A 16,418-nucleotide genomic window follows, 5' to 3' on the forward strand; every position below is an offset into this window, starting at 1 on the left:
TAATTTCAGGTGAAAAGGGCACATTTGGAAACCAACAAAAGAAATAACAATTATGGTTACAATACGCGGGCCGAAAGGAAGTTTCTAGAAAAATATCGATCGATTTGGGCGCCACGTCACCGCGCCGCGGCTAGCCAAGACCGCGCCGCGGTCATTTCGAGGAATTTATCTTCGAGATTTTTACAGAAGCTTCTAGAAGCTTCGGTGGTTGTAACTGATTGGGTCATTTGAATCGAATTATCCGCCAAATCACCCCGATTACCCGAATAAGAACATTATAAATTTGAGGGTTGATTTCAAAGAAGGGGTCCCCTCTTGGGTCCCTCTTAGGCTCTTATCTTCTATAATTTTCTTTAGTTTCTTCTTAGAATTCTCTGTAATTTTCCTTTTGGTGAGATCTTGAGTGTAGTGAGAACATCAAGATGAACCATTCATTGTTTGTGTAATTGTTGGGAGAGCTATAAAAGAAGCAATTCGGATCGATCATCATCTTCATCTTCTTCACCTATTCTCTCTTTTCTCTTTTATTGTTTTTCTGCAATTACAATGCTTGCAATGATTGGCTAAATTCTCATTAGAGAAGTTAAGGAAGCCATAGCAAATTAATCCCTCTAGTGTAGATTTAAATTCTTGCTTGCTTACATGTTTTAATTCCGAAAATTCTATTATGATTAAGGTAATCCAACTTATAATTTTGATCCAACTTAGATAGCCATTACTTAGATAAGTTCAAGAATGGCTATGCTATGTGAATAATCAGAATATAAATTGGGCAATCTCCATCATATTAGGATTTTCATGAATAGCTTCTAATTTCTTTCAAAAATTTAATTGATCCATCTTCCGATCCATGAGCAATGACTTGCTCCATGGATTGAGTTAATTTCAGAATTTATCTACACTATGGATTACTTGTAAAGGTTTACTTGACCTCTCTAATCCCTATCTCTTAGAATTTTAATCTTTATTTTCTGTTTAGATTGCAATTTAGTTTCTACTACAACTTTGCTTTGTTTTTAAAACTAATCTGTTTTTGTTTCTAAATTCTGTTTTGGCATTTTTATCCGAATGAATCCTTGAATTCTCATTGTCCCTGTGGAACGAATTCGACTTGCCCAAAGTCTATTTCTTAATCTTAATCTCTGCATCTCTATAGCAAGATCTACAATCGATCAACTACAATCTACATTGAAAACAAATATAATAGTTGAACTTCTACCGAAGGAGGGCCACATGATTTGCAGAAAATGGCATTGAATTACTTGTGGATTGATCCCTCTCCAACTCTCTGCTGGGCACATCTGGTCCTGTTCTACTCTCTGAGAAAAATGCTGGTGGTGAAGGAGATGCGATTGTAAGGGAATAGCTGCTGAGCATTAAAACAACCGACGACATGGTGGGTCTATCATCTACATTTTCCTGAACACATAATAGTCCAATATGAATGCATCTCATCACTTCATTTGTCGAAAAACTATCTGCCAAAGTTGGATCCATCAATTCTAAAGCTGTGCCTTCTCTCCAATGTTTCCATGCCTGCAAAGATTTGTTATGTTAAATTTTGGTAATAAGTGTAAATTCCACACAAGGAGGTCTAGGTGACCTACCTAAAGAAAAGAATTTTTTTTTTTTTTTGCAACAAAGCATATCATATGCAAAGCTTAACAATCAAAACCAGCTCCTACCTAAAAAATAAAATCCTCAAAATGAATATTACAAAATTCTTCACTTAATTTGCACTATAAAAAATTAAATGTTGATGATGACCTCATAAACTAAGACTCTTCTTTATTTTCATGGCAAACATGCTTGTTTCTCCCTTTTAAATATTAAAAAATATATATATATTTCAACTTAAAAAAAGCTTTTGAGGCGAAAAGAAACTCCTCCCTTGTTATATAAAAATCCCTACCCTTATCTTCATAAGTTTGAACTTTAAAATATGGAGTTTGGTTTTGACTCTTGGAAATATTGAATAAGTCATACTTAGAGAATCATACTTACGTAGCTTAGAAGGTCTCGTGAAGGACCAGACAGATGGAAACTGTTGATCTTCTGACCGCTTATAATTTCCAAAAGCAAAACCCCAAAGCTAAAAACATCGGATTTGATAGAGAATAATCCATGCAATGCGTACTCCGGGGCCATGTATCCACTGCATGTCAATCATCAATATTTGATGTTTGTGATTTTGATCTCAAGTAAATAGATTATATTTTCCAAATTTGATCTTAAATAATAATGAAAATCATTTGAAGAATTCAAATTCGAAGGTCCGAATGCTTACAATGTCCCAGCAATTCTACTTGTGTTCCCTTGAGTTTGGTCGACTACAAAAAGCTTTGCCATGCCAAAATCTGAAATTTTGGCATTCATCTCCCCATCTAACAAAATGTTGCCAGCTTTAAGATCCCGATGAATAATCCTAAGTCGAGAATCTTCATGTAGATAAAGGAGCCCTCGAGCAATCCCTCCGATGATTTTGTAACGTCTTTCCCAGTCCAAATATGCTCTTTTGTTTGGATCTATACATTTATACACATAAAAGGATTAAGAAAGTAATCGTCAAACTACTAATACAGGAATGTAAAGTGCTCTGAATTAGATTAGTATGAGAGAAATAACATAGGCACAAAAGAGTATGTAAAGGGTCAAACCGAATATATATTGGTCGAGGCTTCTGTTAGGAACATATTCATAAATGAGAAGTTTTTCTTCTCCTTCTAGACAGAAACCCAAAAGCCTAACAAGGTTCCGGTGTTGAAGCTTATGCAGTAAGAGCACTTCGTTCTTGAATTCTTGTGAACCTTGTCCTGAATTCCTAGACAGCCTCTTCACTGCTATTTCTTGTCCATCAATAAGCTCACCCTACATAAGGATAACGAATGACTAAGAGACTGCATGTACATACGAATCTTTTACAGCAGATCCTCAAAACCTCAAATTATCACAAATTAAATTTAATCATCCTTGAGATGCACTTAAGTACAGATAGGTTCTAATTTAAGACAATTATTACTACCTTATATACTGCACCAAAGCCACCTTCTCCCAGTTTATTTTCATCAGAAAAGTTGTTCGTAGCGGCTCTTATTGTACCCAAGTCAAATTGCAAGGAATCTTCGTTTCGGATCTCATCTTTATCTGCACAAGAGTGACAAATAATGTGTATAAAATTGGTTTCTCAAAAAGCAATTTTGCAACAAAATTCTTTGAGGCATGTGTTACAATAAATACATCAAACCCCCACTACTTATTTATCTACTCAAATTGAATCTCAACTTGGGAATAAAACTACTAGAAGTATGGCATAATCCACTGCTACCCACCAATAGTATATGTTTCTGGTTTTGTCCTTTTTTTCCTTCTTAATAAATATGCGCAAAAGGCAGATAGGAGCAACACTCCAATAATTGTCGGAACAACGATAACAACAACATTTGAAGATGAATTTCCACCACTTCCTGAATGATCAACAAGAATTTTCATGTAAGTTCTTCACCAAAGGAAAATGTGAACCCAACCCATAGACAAAAAATCACAAAAAGAAATGAATATAAAAGAGCACAGATAGTTCACTATAAAGATTAGTATGCCAATGACCATGATGAGATGAGAGAGATTTACTTTGAAACATACAACCAAAGATTTCTTTCAAGTCTCAATACCTTTTTAGACCTCAAGAACCTGAAACCCTAGTTTTCCTTCTCACTTTCACTCACATAACCCTAAAATGTGTGCACGTGTATGTAGGGGAATGCTAAGCGGCCTCCTAGATTTCAATGTGACGTCACTAAAACCCAGGTTTCGACCTGAAATTCTGATAGCTATAGGTGTACCTGATGATAATCATCAATTGATTCAAGACATCTATCATCATAGAACATGTTTTAACTGAAGATAAAACCACTTTTATTGGTTGACGTCGGTTAAGGAAGGCAAATTAAACTTGGACTTGTTTTGGGTCTTGAGCTAGAGTTTAATATTAGAGCAAGAGAATAAATCAACTTAATTGTTAAGAGATGGAAAAGTCAAATATAATGGCAATATTTAATGAAGTCATTTTTAGTCAAATATAGTGGCTACATTTAATGAAGCCAGTTTTCTTCGGATCCCCTTCCCACCACCTTGTGTGGCACTTAAATGGGTTTGGATTCGTCCCCTTAAAATTCGTATGGGATTGGTCATGCGGAGCCCCCAAGGGAGATTAGTCTCTCAGGTTTACTTGATAGTGTTGATGGGATACTCCCTCGATTACAAAAAAAAATAAAATAAAATAAATAAATAAATATAATATATATATATATATATATATATATATATACACATAAGAACCAATCGGGGTTGGGCTTGATGGTAAGACTGGGTGTGCTCCATAGGTCTTGTCTTCGAATCCCCTTCCCACCACCTTGTGTGGCACTTAACTGGGTTTGGGTTCATCCCCTTAAAACTCGTATGGGGTTGGTCATGCGAGACCCCGAAGGGAGATTAGTCTGTCATGCTTACTTGAGAGTGTTGATGGGATACTCCCTCGATTACAAAAAAAAAAAAAAATAGATATAGACATAAGAGAATAAAATTGGCAAGATGGCTTACCACCATGAAGACCACGACCATGCATGTATCCTTGTATTGGAATCGCCTTATGTGCCTATATAAATGCATGTGAGCTCAAGCTTATGATATAATCCTATCTTTGTGATATAATCACATCTTTCTTTTTTAGAGTGTGTGTTTCTCCTATTATAAGATAGAATGTTCATTATAATTGTACTCTCCTTATTATAGATAGAAATTTTTGTAATCCTTTTACAATAATGAAAATCTTTTACAATTTGTCCATGATTTTTTGTTCTAATTAGTTTAGAGATTTTTTCACGTAAAATTTTGGTGTTTATTATTTTCTATTTTTCTCCTTTCTACTTCAGTTGTAATTGTGTGTCCCGTGCCACAAAGTCCTAACAAATATATGGTGCATGAGAGTTAAATGGAAAAATAGAATTTATGTTTTTAACCCAACTAATTATTGGTTTAATTTGGAAACCACGGAAATGAACTCAGAACTCATAGCATATGGGATGCTAGACTCAATAAGATTATGTTTCAAACAGATAAAACACGTAAATAAAATAAAAATCTCAAGGTAACATACAAACATACCATCTGGGGTGTTCGTTGGGGGTGGAAGAGCCTCAAATTGATAGAAAAGATATGTCTCGAACCTCGAATTACAACTGGGTCGATAAACAAACCCGCCTTTCTTTTCATTACAGCACGATCGAAAATTACTCACTGCGTCTCGTAAGCATTTGAGGCAATCACTTTGAGATATATCAGGAGTGCATTGCACTAGACCATATATATAGTCTTGAAAGTTGGTTAACTTTGCTTCTCCAATGGCGAACATTGGTGTAGAAGTAGGAGTAACAGAAACAGTAGCAGTAGCAGTAGTAGTAGTAGTAGAAGAATTACCATAGACCGCCTTGTTAATAAGGATATCCATCAAACTCCCCAAAGTCTGATTAAACTGAAGCGGGTCAGAGTCATGATCAGGACCGATCAGAGCCCCACCTGGATTCTGCTCCATAACGGAGAAGAAGGATTCGTTGGAGTATCGTAACATGCAGTAATCGTACCATATAATTGCCCCTGTTGTGTTGATACAACGTCTATTGAGATCTTCACCTGAAGCCTTGACACAAGTTTGGCAATCTTGAGGACTAACGTCACCTCGACATAGGAAGAGACCGTTGACCATATCTCGATTCTGGCCAATGGATTCATTATAGAACCCACGATTACCTGGGGCATTCGAGGATAGAGAAGAGAGGAGAAGATTGACATTTGATGCATATGTGCTGGTGTTAGTGTAATTACCTCCCCCACAGAAGTGATAACGGTATGCTTGTGGTTGGGCTGAGTTGAGGTTCAGGTGTTGTACGATGAGAATGGCTGAAACTAAGAAGATCATATCAAACCAACCCATTGTTTCTCTGTTTGTTTGTTTGTTTGTTTGTGAATTATAATTTTATGATGTAAAGGCTGGAAGATCATATTTATACACATTTTATTTTGACTTTTCAACGTGTTTGTTCAACTAGAACGGTGAGTCAACACGCTTCTCAAAGACTTTAGTGATTATTATTTCTTTTGCAAAGTTGATTTATTCTAATTAATCGGTTGAGACGACACTACGTTTTTTTACGGTCATTGCGATGGGAAGATATTCCTAGGGATAAAATGGATCCCTAGGATTCCTGAGTTAATTCTGAATCATCATGGCCGTACGTTAGTTGTTGTTGCACCAAACGTAATTGAAAGTCGATCAGAAAAGTTTTCTAAAATATTACTTCGCCGTTACTTGATGCTGATTCTTATTTATATTATTTATATGGATTAACAAAGGACTAGGTCTAAAATATTCCTTATTTTAATACGGCTTAGAGGACTAGGTGATAAGATTTACTTTAATTTAGAGAGTTGTTACTGCCACGCCAATTTTTATTATTGCCATGCCAATTAATGAAATTACATGAGTCACGCTAATAAAAAGGAATCTGCATACCAGCTATTGAAAACAACAAACGTGCAAACCATTTTTCGTACCACTTTATATGATCATTTGTGAAAAATGAATTGTTCAAACTAAATAAGATCCACACCCATCGAAATTCTATAGATATTAAAAATGTAAAAAAATAAAATAGCATAGATAACACAAACACAAGGATTTACATGATTTTATAGTGTGCCTATGCCTACGGATCAAAATAAGAACAATAACTATTTTCTTTCTAAGTTTTACAATCTTAAAGATCTTTATTTATAAAGTTGAGAGTTGTTAAAACACATTTATCTCCTTAAAAATAAAAAATTCTTAAGAAAAATATTACATAATTGTCTTTTTCATACCCTTAAAATTTTTGAGCCAGTGAGAACGTTGCCCCCCGCATTTCCACCTAGTGCAACAAAATACAAGACATCTCATACACAACACAAAATTATAAAGAATGGCCATAGCTGCACCAGAATTTCTATGAACAATCTCCAAGTGATAGATCTATGAATTTTGTGGAGCCAATCCTATCGCACGTGCCCTAAATAATTATTTTATTAAGGGCTAGCCCTTAAGTAATATTGGGCTATCCCTTATGAGGTCAAGTTCAATTATTGATATTTGTTCCATGGAATTACACTATCATTTAAGTCATTTGAGAATTTTTGTTCTTAGCAATTACAGAAAGAGGATTCTAGTGGAAAATGAAGAGAAGGTTTGTCCATATTGTTAGGGTCTTTCTTTTAAATAATTCACATTTTACTTTCGTGCTTGGAGCACCCTTAACTTTACTACAATCCTGTGACAACCATTATTTCAAAAAATTATAAATAAAATATTAACATTGTTAATTGAATGAGAAAACCTGTATAAAGAAAACAAAACAAATCCAAATATTATTTTTATAGAATGTTGATGGACCAAAATAAAGGTTGGTTATTATTTTCCCAAGGGTTGGGAAGAAAAATATTGGTTAGGGAGCCAGTTCCCTCAAATATGCAAGGCTGCTTTAGTAAAAGAGTCGTGACTTACCCACATGGGATACTCAATCAACACCCCTGATGTGATAGCCTAGGAAATCATTGATCTGTTTTTCTTGGAATACAAAACTGCACTTTTTTATGGAGAACGATAGTTTGGTACCCCGAATAAAGGAGATCTATGGTTCTCGAGTCTGTCATATCAAGAGTATCCATTGAGTATGCCACATGTGTAAGTTAGAGTATCTCAATTCTTTTCAAAACCTTTGCGGAAAGTTGTGAAATAGTTTCAGCACACTATTTATTTTAATTTCAGGTTAAAATACCCTACCCAGAAAAGCGTTGTTTATAGCTGCTATTGGTAGCCCATCCTTTACTTCCCCAATTAAACATAAAGTCAATAAGTGAATGATTGAGAATAAGTAATAGTTGGGTGCCAATAATTTTTTTTTTTTTTTTTTTCGCTAGATTTCTATTTTTGGGTTTAAGATTTTAAATGAACCCAATCATAATTGTAAATAACTATTGAACTTATATAAACAAATGTAATAATGTTTGAAAAGTGAACTTTAATATTTAAAATTGGACTGATAAATAATTTTAAAAATTAGGGTGTAATAAGTAAAAGTTGGGGTGCCAATAACAGCTCTATTTTCTTTTGGGTTTAAATTTACTAAGAAGATACCATTCTTCACTTTACTCTTTGTTTTGGTCCAATATCGAACTCAAATTGTAGGGCTGACTTTGATCCAATATTCTATTTTTCCAATCGCCAACTACACAAAAAATTCCAATATTTAGGAACTAGAACCATTTCTTAAAGACCCCGGCAGAATCTACTCATTTCCAAGCCTAAATTAACGCAATAATTTTTCCATCCTGAATATTCAAATCAAAATGGAAAAAAAAAAACAAATACTAGTCAACAAATTTATATTAAAATCCCAAGTTTTAACAAAAAAAAAAAAGACAAATAAAATAAGAGTCGTGATAATCGGACTTAGGCATGTGGCATACCCAATCAACTTATCTGACATAACAGGTTTGAAAACCTTAGATAAACTACAGAGCTGCACTTTTTATGGGAACCATGGCTCTGTATCCTAAGGAGGGTACATCAACAATTCCAAAGCCTGTCACATTAGATAAGTTGATTGAGTTGCCATGTGCCTAAGTCAGATTATCAGCACTCACAAAGTAATCATCAGTCGAGGAAAATGTGTATCATAGTTTCACGACAATCTACATTGAAAACAAATATAATAGTTGAACTTCTATCAAGGGAGGGACACTCCATTTCCAGAAAATGTCATTGAATTACTTGCCGAGAGATCCATCTCCGACTCTCTTTTGAGGCACATCTGGTCCTGTTCTAGTCTCTGAGACAAATGCTGGTGGTGAAGGAGACGCGATCGTAAGGGAATAGCTGCTGAGCATTAAAACAACCGACGACATGGTGGGTCTATCATCTATGTTTTCCTGAACACATAATAGTCCAATATGGATGCATCTCATCAATTCATTTGTCGAAAAATTATCGGCCATAGTTGGATCCATCAATTCTAAAGCTGTGCCTTCTCTCCAATGTTTCCATGTCTGTAAAGATTTATCATGTAGTTTATTTTATAAGTGTAAATTCAATTTAACCAGAAAGATATGAAAAGAGAAGGGAAAAAAAATGCAATAAAACATATCATATGCAAAGCCTAACAATCAAAACCAGCTTATCAAATCATCTCCTACGTAAAATGTGATCTCCTCAAAATAAATATTTTAAAATTCTTCACTGAATTTGCATTTATAAAAAATAAAAATAAAAAATAAAAAAACTATTGATGATGACCTCATAAACTAAGACTCTTCTCTAATTTCATTGCAAACACGCTTGTTTCTCCCTTTTAAATATTTAAAAAAAAATGTATTTCAAACTTTAGGAGCAGTTCTATTCAAAAGAAAATCTTTTTTGATAAGTTCAAAAGAAAATCTTTTGACACGAAAAGAAATCTCTCCCTTGTTATATAATTATCCATACCCTTATCCTCGTAAGTTTGAACTTTAAAATATGGGGTCTGGTTTTGACTCTTGAAAATATTGAATAATTCATAATTAGAGAATCATACTTACGTAGCTTAGAAGGTCTCGTGAAGGACCTGACTGATGGAAACTGTTGATCTTCTGACCGCTTACAATTTCCAAAAGTAAAACCCCAAAGCTAAAAACATCTGATTTAACAGAGAACAATCCATGCAACGCATACTCGGGGGCCATGTATCCACTGCACACCAATCATCAATATTTGATATTTGTGATTTTGATCTCAAATAAATAGATTTTGTTTTCCTAATTTGATCTTAAATAATAATGAAAATCTTCTGAAGAATTCAAGTTCAATGGTCCCAATACTTACAATGTCCCAGCAATTCTACTTGTATTGCCTTGAGTTTGGTCGACCACGAAAAGCTTTGCCATGCCAAAATCTGAAATTTTGGCATTCATCTCCCCATCTAACAAAATGTTTCCAGCTTTAAGATCACGATGAATAATCCTAAGTCGAGAATCTTCATGAAGATAAAGAAGCCCTCGAGCAATCCCTCTGATGATTTTGTAACGCCTTTCCCAGTCCAAATATGCTCTTTTGTTAGGATCTATACATTTATATACATAAGAAGATTAATTTATCAAACTAATAATACTGGAATGTAAAGTTTATCAAACTAATAGTACAGGAATGTAAAGTGCTTTCAATTAGATTAGTATGAGAGAACTAATATAATCGAATGTGTACCGAATAGATATTTGTCGAGACTTCTGTTAGGAACATATTCATAGATGAGTAGTTTTTCTTCTACTTCTAGACAGAAACCCAAAAGCCTAACAAGATTGCGATATTGAAGCTTGTGCAGTAAGGCCACTTCGTTCTTGAATTCTTGTGAACCTTGTCCTGAATTCCTAGAGAGCTTCTTCACTGCTATTTCTTGCCCATTGACAAGCTCGCCCTTCATAAGAAAAACGAATGATTAAGAGACTGTACTTATAAACTTTTTCAAGCAAATCCTCACAACCTTAAATTATCACGAATTAAATTTAATCATCCTTAAGATACACATAAGTAATAGGTTTTAATCAAGGATAATTATTATTACCTTATATACTGCGCCAAATCCACTTCTCCAAGTTTATTTTCATCAGAAAAGTTGTTCGTAGCAGCACTTATTGTACCCAAGTCAATTTGCAATGAATCTGCACTTCCGATCTCATCTTTATCTGCACAAGAGTGACCAATAAGTCTTTGAGGCATGTTTTACAATAAATACATCAAACCCCCGCTACTTATTTATCTACTCAAATTGAATCTCAATTTGGGAATGAAACTACTTGAAGTATAGCATAATCCACTTCTACCCACCAATAGTATGTGTTTCTGGTTTTGTCCTTTTTTTCCTCCTTAACAAATATGCACAAAAGGCGGATAGGAGCAACACTCCAATAATTGTCGGAACAACGATAACAACAACATTTGAAGATGACTTTCCACCAATTCCTGAATGAGCAACAAGAATTTTCATGTAAGCTCTACACCAAAGGAAAATGTGAACATCAAACCATAAACAAAATCAAAAAAGGAAATAAAAATAAAAGAGCATCAATCTTACTCAAGAAAGATTAGCATGCCAACAACCATGATGAGATGAGAGTCATTTGCTAGAAAACATACAACCCAGGATTTCTCTCAAGTCAATACCATTTTAGACCTCAAGAACCCCAAACCCCTAGTTTTCCTTTTCGATTTGAACCATGATAATATGATGCTCTCCTCTGACAAACAGACCCCCCCCCATCACAGAACCGTAGATCATTTGCCTTGGTATACACAAGAAAAAGATGTATGGTTCTGCGTATCCCCAGGCAAATGATCTATGGTTCTGTGATGGAGGCGTAGGGGGCATTTGTCAGGAGGGGGCGTCATATTATCACGACTCTTTCAATTTCACTCTCATAACCCTGAAATGTGTACACAGCGTACGTAGGGGAATGCTAACCTCCTAGATTTCAATGAGACGTCACAAACATCCACAAACATGTATTTTTGGGAACAAAGATTTGCTGATTTAAATTTTATGTGCTAGGCTGATGATGGCATGACGCCACATGTATTAAAAAAACAAGAGTGGTTGATTAGTGAAGAGAAAATGTTGGGAGAAAATTTCCAAGCAGTTTAAGTGCTTGATTTTACTTGGATTTTCAATATGATAGTTACTATTTTGTGAGCTGAATATGAAGAAATTCTGATTCCGGCTACTTGTTCATTTTAATTCCCAAAATGTGAACAGCAATATCACAGTCTTTCAAGTGCGCAATGTGAAAAAAGCCTATATTTGATGGCCCAAGACTGTCAAATTTCATAAAATTTGACGGACCAAGGCGTCAAATTTTTCATTGTCAAATTTTTTTTTCGACGGACTGAAACTATTAAATTAATGGAGGATGGGAGAAATTTGATGGCTCTAAGCCGTCGAATTGGGGATCATAAAAAATTTCAATCACCATAGGCCATCAAAATTCACTTTCTAAAATTTGTGGGTTTTGGCCTATCGAATTTTCTGGTCAAAATTTTCAGTTTTCACATAATGGTGACTATCTAACTCATCGCTGAATCGCAGATATTTTTTTTCAAAGTGACAATTTCGCTAATATATATAGTGATGATCTTGCTAAAAAATAGTGAACCTGCCAGATTGTCACTTTTAAAACCAGCGAATTGTCACTTTGAAAAAAAATATATCAGCAATCTAAGTACTTTATAACTATAAGATAGTCACTTGAAAAACCTGTGATATCACTATTCACGTTTTGAGAATTAAAATGATTAGTGAGTCATAATCGGAATTTCATCAAAAGTTGATCGCGTTTTGAGAAATCTCTCTTTTCAATATACATGGGGTCATGCCATTGTTTCATCAGCTTAGTACATAAATTTCAAAATAGCAAATCTCTACTAGTATTTTTCATAGTCTACCACCAAAAGTAGTTTTTTATTTTACTTTTTAGTGCGTGCAAAATACGTTTTATGGCAATTGTTTTAAATATTATAATCTCAAAAAGTTATTTACAAAAATGTCATTGCACAACACCACTAATTATTGGTTTAAAGATAATCTTAGAATTCGTAGAATAAGGGATGCTAGACTCTAGAGGATTGTACTTGAAACATATAAATAAATTCAAAATTTCGAGGTAACATACATACATACCGTCTGGAGTGTTCATGTTGATTGACGATGGGGGTGGAGGAGATGGGGGTGCAGGAGTCTCAAATTGATAGAAAGGATATGTCTCAAACCTCGAATTACAACTGGGTTGATAAACAAACCCACCTTTCTTTTCATTACAGCACGACTGAAAATTACTCACTACGTCTCGTAAGCATTTGAGGCAATCACTTTGAGATATATCAGGAGTGCATTGCACTAGGCCATATATAAAGTCTTGAAAGGTGGTTAACTTTGCTTATCCAGTGGCAAACATTGGTGTAGAAGTAGGAGTAACAGAAACATTAGCAGTAGCAGTAGTAGTAGAAGAACTACCATAGACCGCCTTGTTAATAAGGATATCCATCAAACTCCCCAAAGTCTGACTAAACTGAAGCGGGTCAGAGACATGATTACTATTGACCAGCTCTCGACCAGGATTCAGCTCCATAACGGAGAAGAAGGATTCGTTGGAGTATCGTAACATGCAGTAATCGTGCCATATAATTGCCCCTGTTGTGTTGATACAACGACTATTGAGATCTTCACCTGAAGCCTTGACACAAGTTTGGCAATCTTGAGGACTAACGTCACCTCGACATAGGAAGAGACCATTGACCGTATCTCGATTCTGGCCAATGGATTCATTATAGAACCCACGATTACCAGGTGCATTCAATGATAGAGAAGAGAGGAGAAGATTGACATTTGATGCATATGTGCTGGTGTTAGTGTAATAACCTCCCCCACGGAAGTGATCACAGATGGGTCGTGGTTGGGCTGAGTGGAGGTTCAGGTGTTGTACGATGAGAATGGCTGAAACTAAGAAGATCATATCAAACCAACCCATTGTTTCTCTGTTTGTTTGTTTGAGAATTATTTTAGGATGAAATGGTTGGAAGATCATACTGTTATAGTATTATATATTATACACATTTTATTTTGACGTTTCAACGTGTCTGTTCAACTAAGACAGTGAGTCAACACGATTCGGAAAGACTTCATTGGTCATTATTTCTTTCGTAAAGTTGATTTTCCTTCTAATTAATCTGTTGAGACGACTCACTTTCGAAAATGTAAGTTAAAAGGAAATTTTTTTTTGTCTCCAACTACGTTTTTTTTATGGTCATTGAGATGGGAAGATATTCCTAGGGACAAAACGGATCCCTAGGATGCCTGAGTTACTTGTTAATCATCATAGCCGTACGGTGGTTGTTGTGCGTCAAACGTAATTGAAAGTCAGAAAAGTTTTCTAAGATATTACTTCACCATTACTTTGATACTGGTTAGAGGACAAGGTGATAAGATTTACTTTAATTTAGAGCGTTGTTATTGCCACGCCAATTTTTACTATTCCACACCAATTAATGAAATTACATGAGCCACACCAATAAAAAGGAATCTGCGCACCATTTATTGAAAAAACAAATGCACACAGTATTTTTTTTGTATTACACACCAATGTTTTAAAACAATAAAAAAAATACCAAAAATCTGAGATAAAGTGAAAATCTGTAGAAGTATTTGGCAAGATGATGAAGTGAAAATTTCCAGAGTGACTCGTCAATTTATTTTTAACTAATAGTCCAACAAAATCATTCAAAACTATGAGAAACAATACAATGAAATAGAGATTCATATGCATCCATTATTCTCTTACACAATTCATCAAACACCTTTGAATCTCTAGTGAGTAGTGATTGGAGCGAAAATTGGAAATGAAAAATAAAATTTTGCATAAGTTGTTATTGCAAAAGAATAGTCTTTTTACCTTTAGGTAACTTAGTCCCCAAATCGCAATAGTGAAAACACACACACACACACAGATAGATACATACATACATAGAGGGAAAGAAAGAGAGAGAGAATACCTCAGTTTTGGAAATTAAGGACCGAGTCCTTGATGACGAAGAAGGAGGAGTCCGATCTTGGAAAAGGTACTTAGATCCCTCACGAGATTTTCCAAATCTCTAATTTTGGTCATTAGATCTCCCATCTCCAAAGGCTTTATAGACTGGAGTTTCTCCAAATCTCCGATCTTGATAAGAAACTTCGGATTTTTGGAAGAAAAATAGAAGCTTTCATGGTGAAGATGAGAGAGAGAGAGTTCCTAGTTCCAACTTTCTTCTCTTCGGATGAGGGATGAAAAGAAAGACACATAAACTAGTTTTTTTTTTTTTTTTTTACTCCTCGCACCCCATATTGTTAATTGGAGATTTTAAATTGGTGTGACAATAATAACTCTATATTACTTGATCCTGATTCTTATTTATATGGGTTAGTAAAGGACTAAATCTAAAATATTCATTATTTTAATAAGGGTTATACTTAGATGACCAGCTGATAAGATTTACTTTAATTTAACTTATTAAAAAATGATTGTGAATAACGAATTACTAAGAGATTGTACGTATAATTTTTTCAAGCAAATTTTCACAACCTCAAATTATCACAAATTAAATCTAATTTTCTTTCACAGACACAATTTTGATAACATCTATGATAACGATTTTTTGTAAAGTTTCAGAATGAGTTGATTTTTGGTGAGGTAGATCATCCTCACCAAAACTAGCTATCAAGCAATACGTGGAACAACTCTCGATATAGCATAAAAAGCAAGACGTGTAGGCGGATCGACTCATCAAGTTCTCTTTGAAATATGATCTACACAAGGAAAAACACTTACCATTTGTTGGTTATTAGGGGCATTCCGAAAACATTGGAGATCATCCTCACTAAAAATTAGCCCATTCCAAAATTTTTAATCCCAATTTACAAGTAGAAGATCGTGGACAGTCATTTTTTTTTGTAAACTACTTTTGATGGGGTTAGAAGTTTCGAAAGAAACTGATTTTTGGTGAGGAAATGATCATCGCCAAAAATCACCCACTTTGAAACTTCTTACCCATATAAGACAATAACAATTTCCATAGATGTTGTCACAATTGTTGTCCCATGAACCAACCCTATACATATATACATAGGGTCAGGTTTCGCACCCAACGTTAGAGAGCCAACACAAGTGTCCTATATGACTTTAAAGTTTCGGATTGGGATATTTTTTGTGAGGATAATTTCTATGATGAGGAGGTCATCCTCAAAAACATCAGCCCAATCTAAAACTTCTAACAACATAAAAAGTGGTTTAGAATTGTTAATTGTTGATTTTTTATCGATAATTTGTAAATCATTTTTGATGGATTTAGAAGTTTCTAATTGGACTGATTTTTAGTGAGGATGATCTCCTCACCCTAGAGATAATCCTCACAAAATATAGCTCAATTTGAATCTTTTAAGTCATATAGGATAAATTTGTTGGCTCCCTAACGTTGACTGCCAAACGCCACTTATATATATATAGGGGGTGATTCAGCAACTCTAAAGTTTGCTAAACATTTTTCAAAACATGGGTTAGAAGCTTTGGAATGAGCTGAGTTTTTGTGAGGATGATCTCTATGATGAGGAGATCATCCTCACCAAAAATCAGCATATTCCAAAACTTCTAACCCCATTAAAAGTGATTTACAAAAATTAGACGGTCCACGATTCTTCAAGTTGTAAACTAGGGTTAGAAGTTTCAAAATGAGCTGATTTTTGGTGAGGATGATTTCTTTGCCGTAAATATCATCCTCA

General features: G+C 34.7%; 2 protein-coding genes across 2 annotated transcripts; both read right to left on the minus strand.

Moving 5' to 3' along the window:
- Positions 1–1,169: 1,169 nt before the first annotated feature.
- Positions 1,170–10,532, minus strand: LOC147411476 (putative cysteine-rich receptor-like protein kinase 20). The gene is made up of 11 exons (XM_086432128.1): positions 10,322–10,532; positions 9,944–10,181; positions 9,661–9,811; positions 8,858–9,132; positions 5,161–6,011; positions 3,330–3,464; positions 3,023–3,144; positions 2,658–2,868; positions 2,288–2,525; positions 2,005–2,155; positions 1,170–1,536 (listed from the first exon to the last, which is right to left on the minus strand). The coding sequence occupies exons 2-11, from the start codon at positions 10,030–10,032 to the stop codon at positions 1,216–1,218; spliced, it is 2,544 nt and encodes an 847-aa protein (XP_086288254.1). The 5' UTR covers positions 10,033–10,181; positions 10,322–10,532; the 3' UTR covers positions 1,170–1,215.
- A 143-nt stretch (positions 10,533–10,675) lies between these two features.
- On the minus strand, positions 10,676–13,635 carry LOC147411477 (antimicrobial ginkbilobin-2-like protein). Its single transcript, XM_086432135.1, has 3 exons — positions 13,061–13,635; positions 10,943–11,109; positions 10,676–10,800 (listed from the first exon to the last, which is right to left on the minus strand). Exons 1-3 carry the CDS (start codon positions 13,633–13,635, stop codon positions 10,676–10,678), a joined length of 867 nt encoding a protein of 288 aa, XP_086288261.1.
- Between the last annotated feature and the right edge of the window lie 2,783 nt (positions 13,636–16,418).

Source organism: Akebia trifoliata, chromosome 1 (genome assembly GCF_017979445.1).
Source record: "Akebia trifoliata isolate Shusen 1 chromosome 1, ASM1797944v1, whole genome shotgun sequence".
Taxonomy (NCBI): Eukaryota; Viridiplantae; Streptophyta; class Magnoliopsida; order Ranunculales; family Lardizabalaceae; genus Akebia; species Akebia trifoliata.

Excerpts from the sequence above, each read along its gene's own strand:
- LOC147411476 (XM_086432128.1), bottom strand. The coding sequence starts at position 10,032 with ATGAATGCCAAAATTTCAGATTTTGGCATGGCAAAGCTTTTCGTGGTC. Across the intron at positions 3,465-5,160 it reads CCCAACGAACACCCCAGATG|GAAGTGGTGGAAATTCATCT; the intron begins GTATGTTTGTAT and ends TTGATCATTCAG. Across the intron at positions 2,526-2,657 it reads CCTCGACCAATATATATTCG|ATCCAAACAAAAGAGCATAT; the intron begins GTTTGACCCTTT and ends ATAAATGTATAG.
- LOC147411477 (XM_086432135.1), bottom strand. The coding sequence starts at position 13,635 with ATGGGTTGGTTTGATATGATCTTCTTAGTTTCAGCCATTCTCATCGTA. Across the intron at positions 11,110-13,060 it reads ACTCCTACTTCTACACCAAT|AGCTTACATGAAAATTCTTG; the intron begins GTTTGCCACTGG and ends CCTTTGGTGTAG. Across the intron at positions 10,801-10,942 it reads ACCAGAAACACATACTATTG|ATAAAGATGAGATCGGAAGT; the intron begins GTGGGTAGAAGT and ends ACTCTTGTGCAG.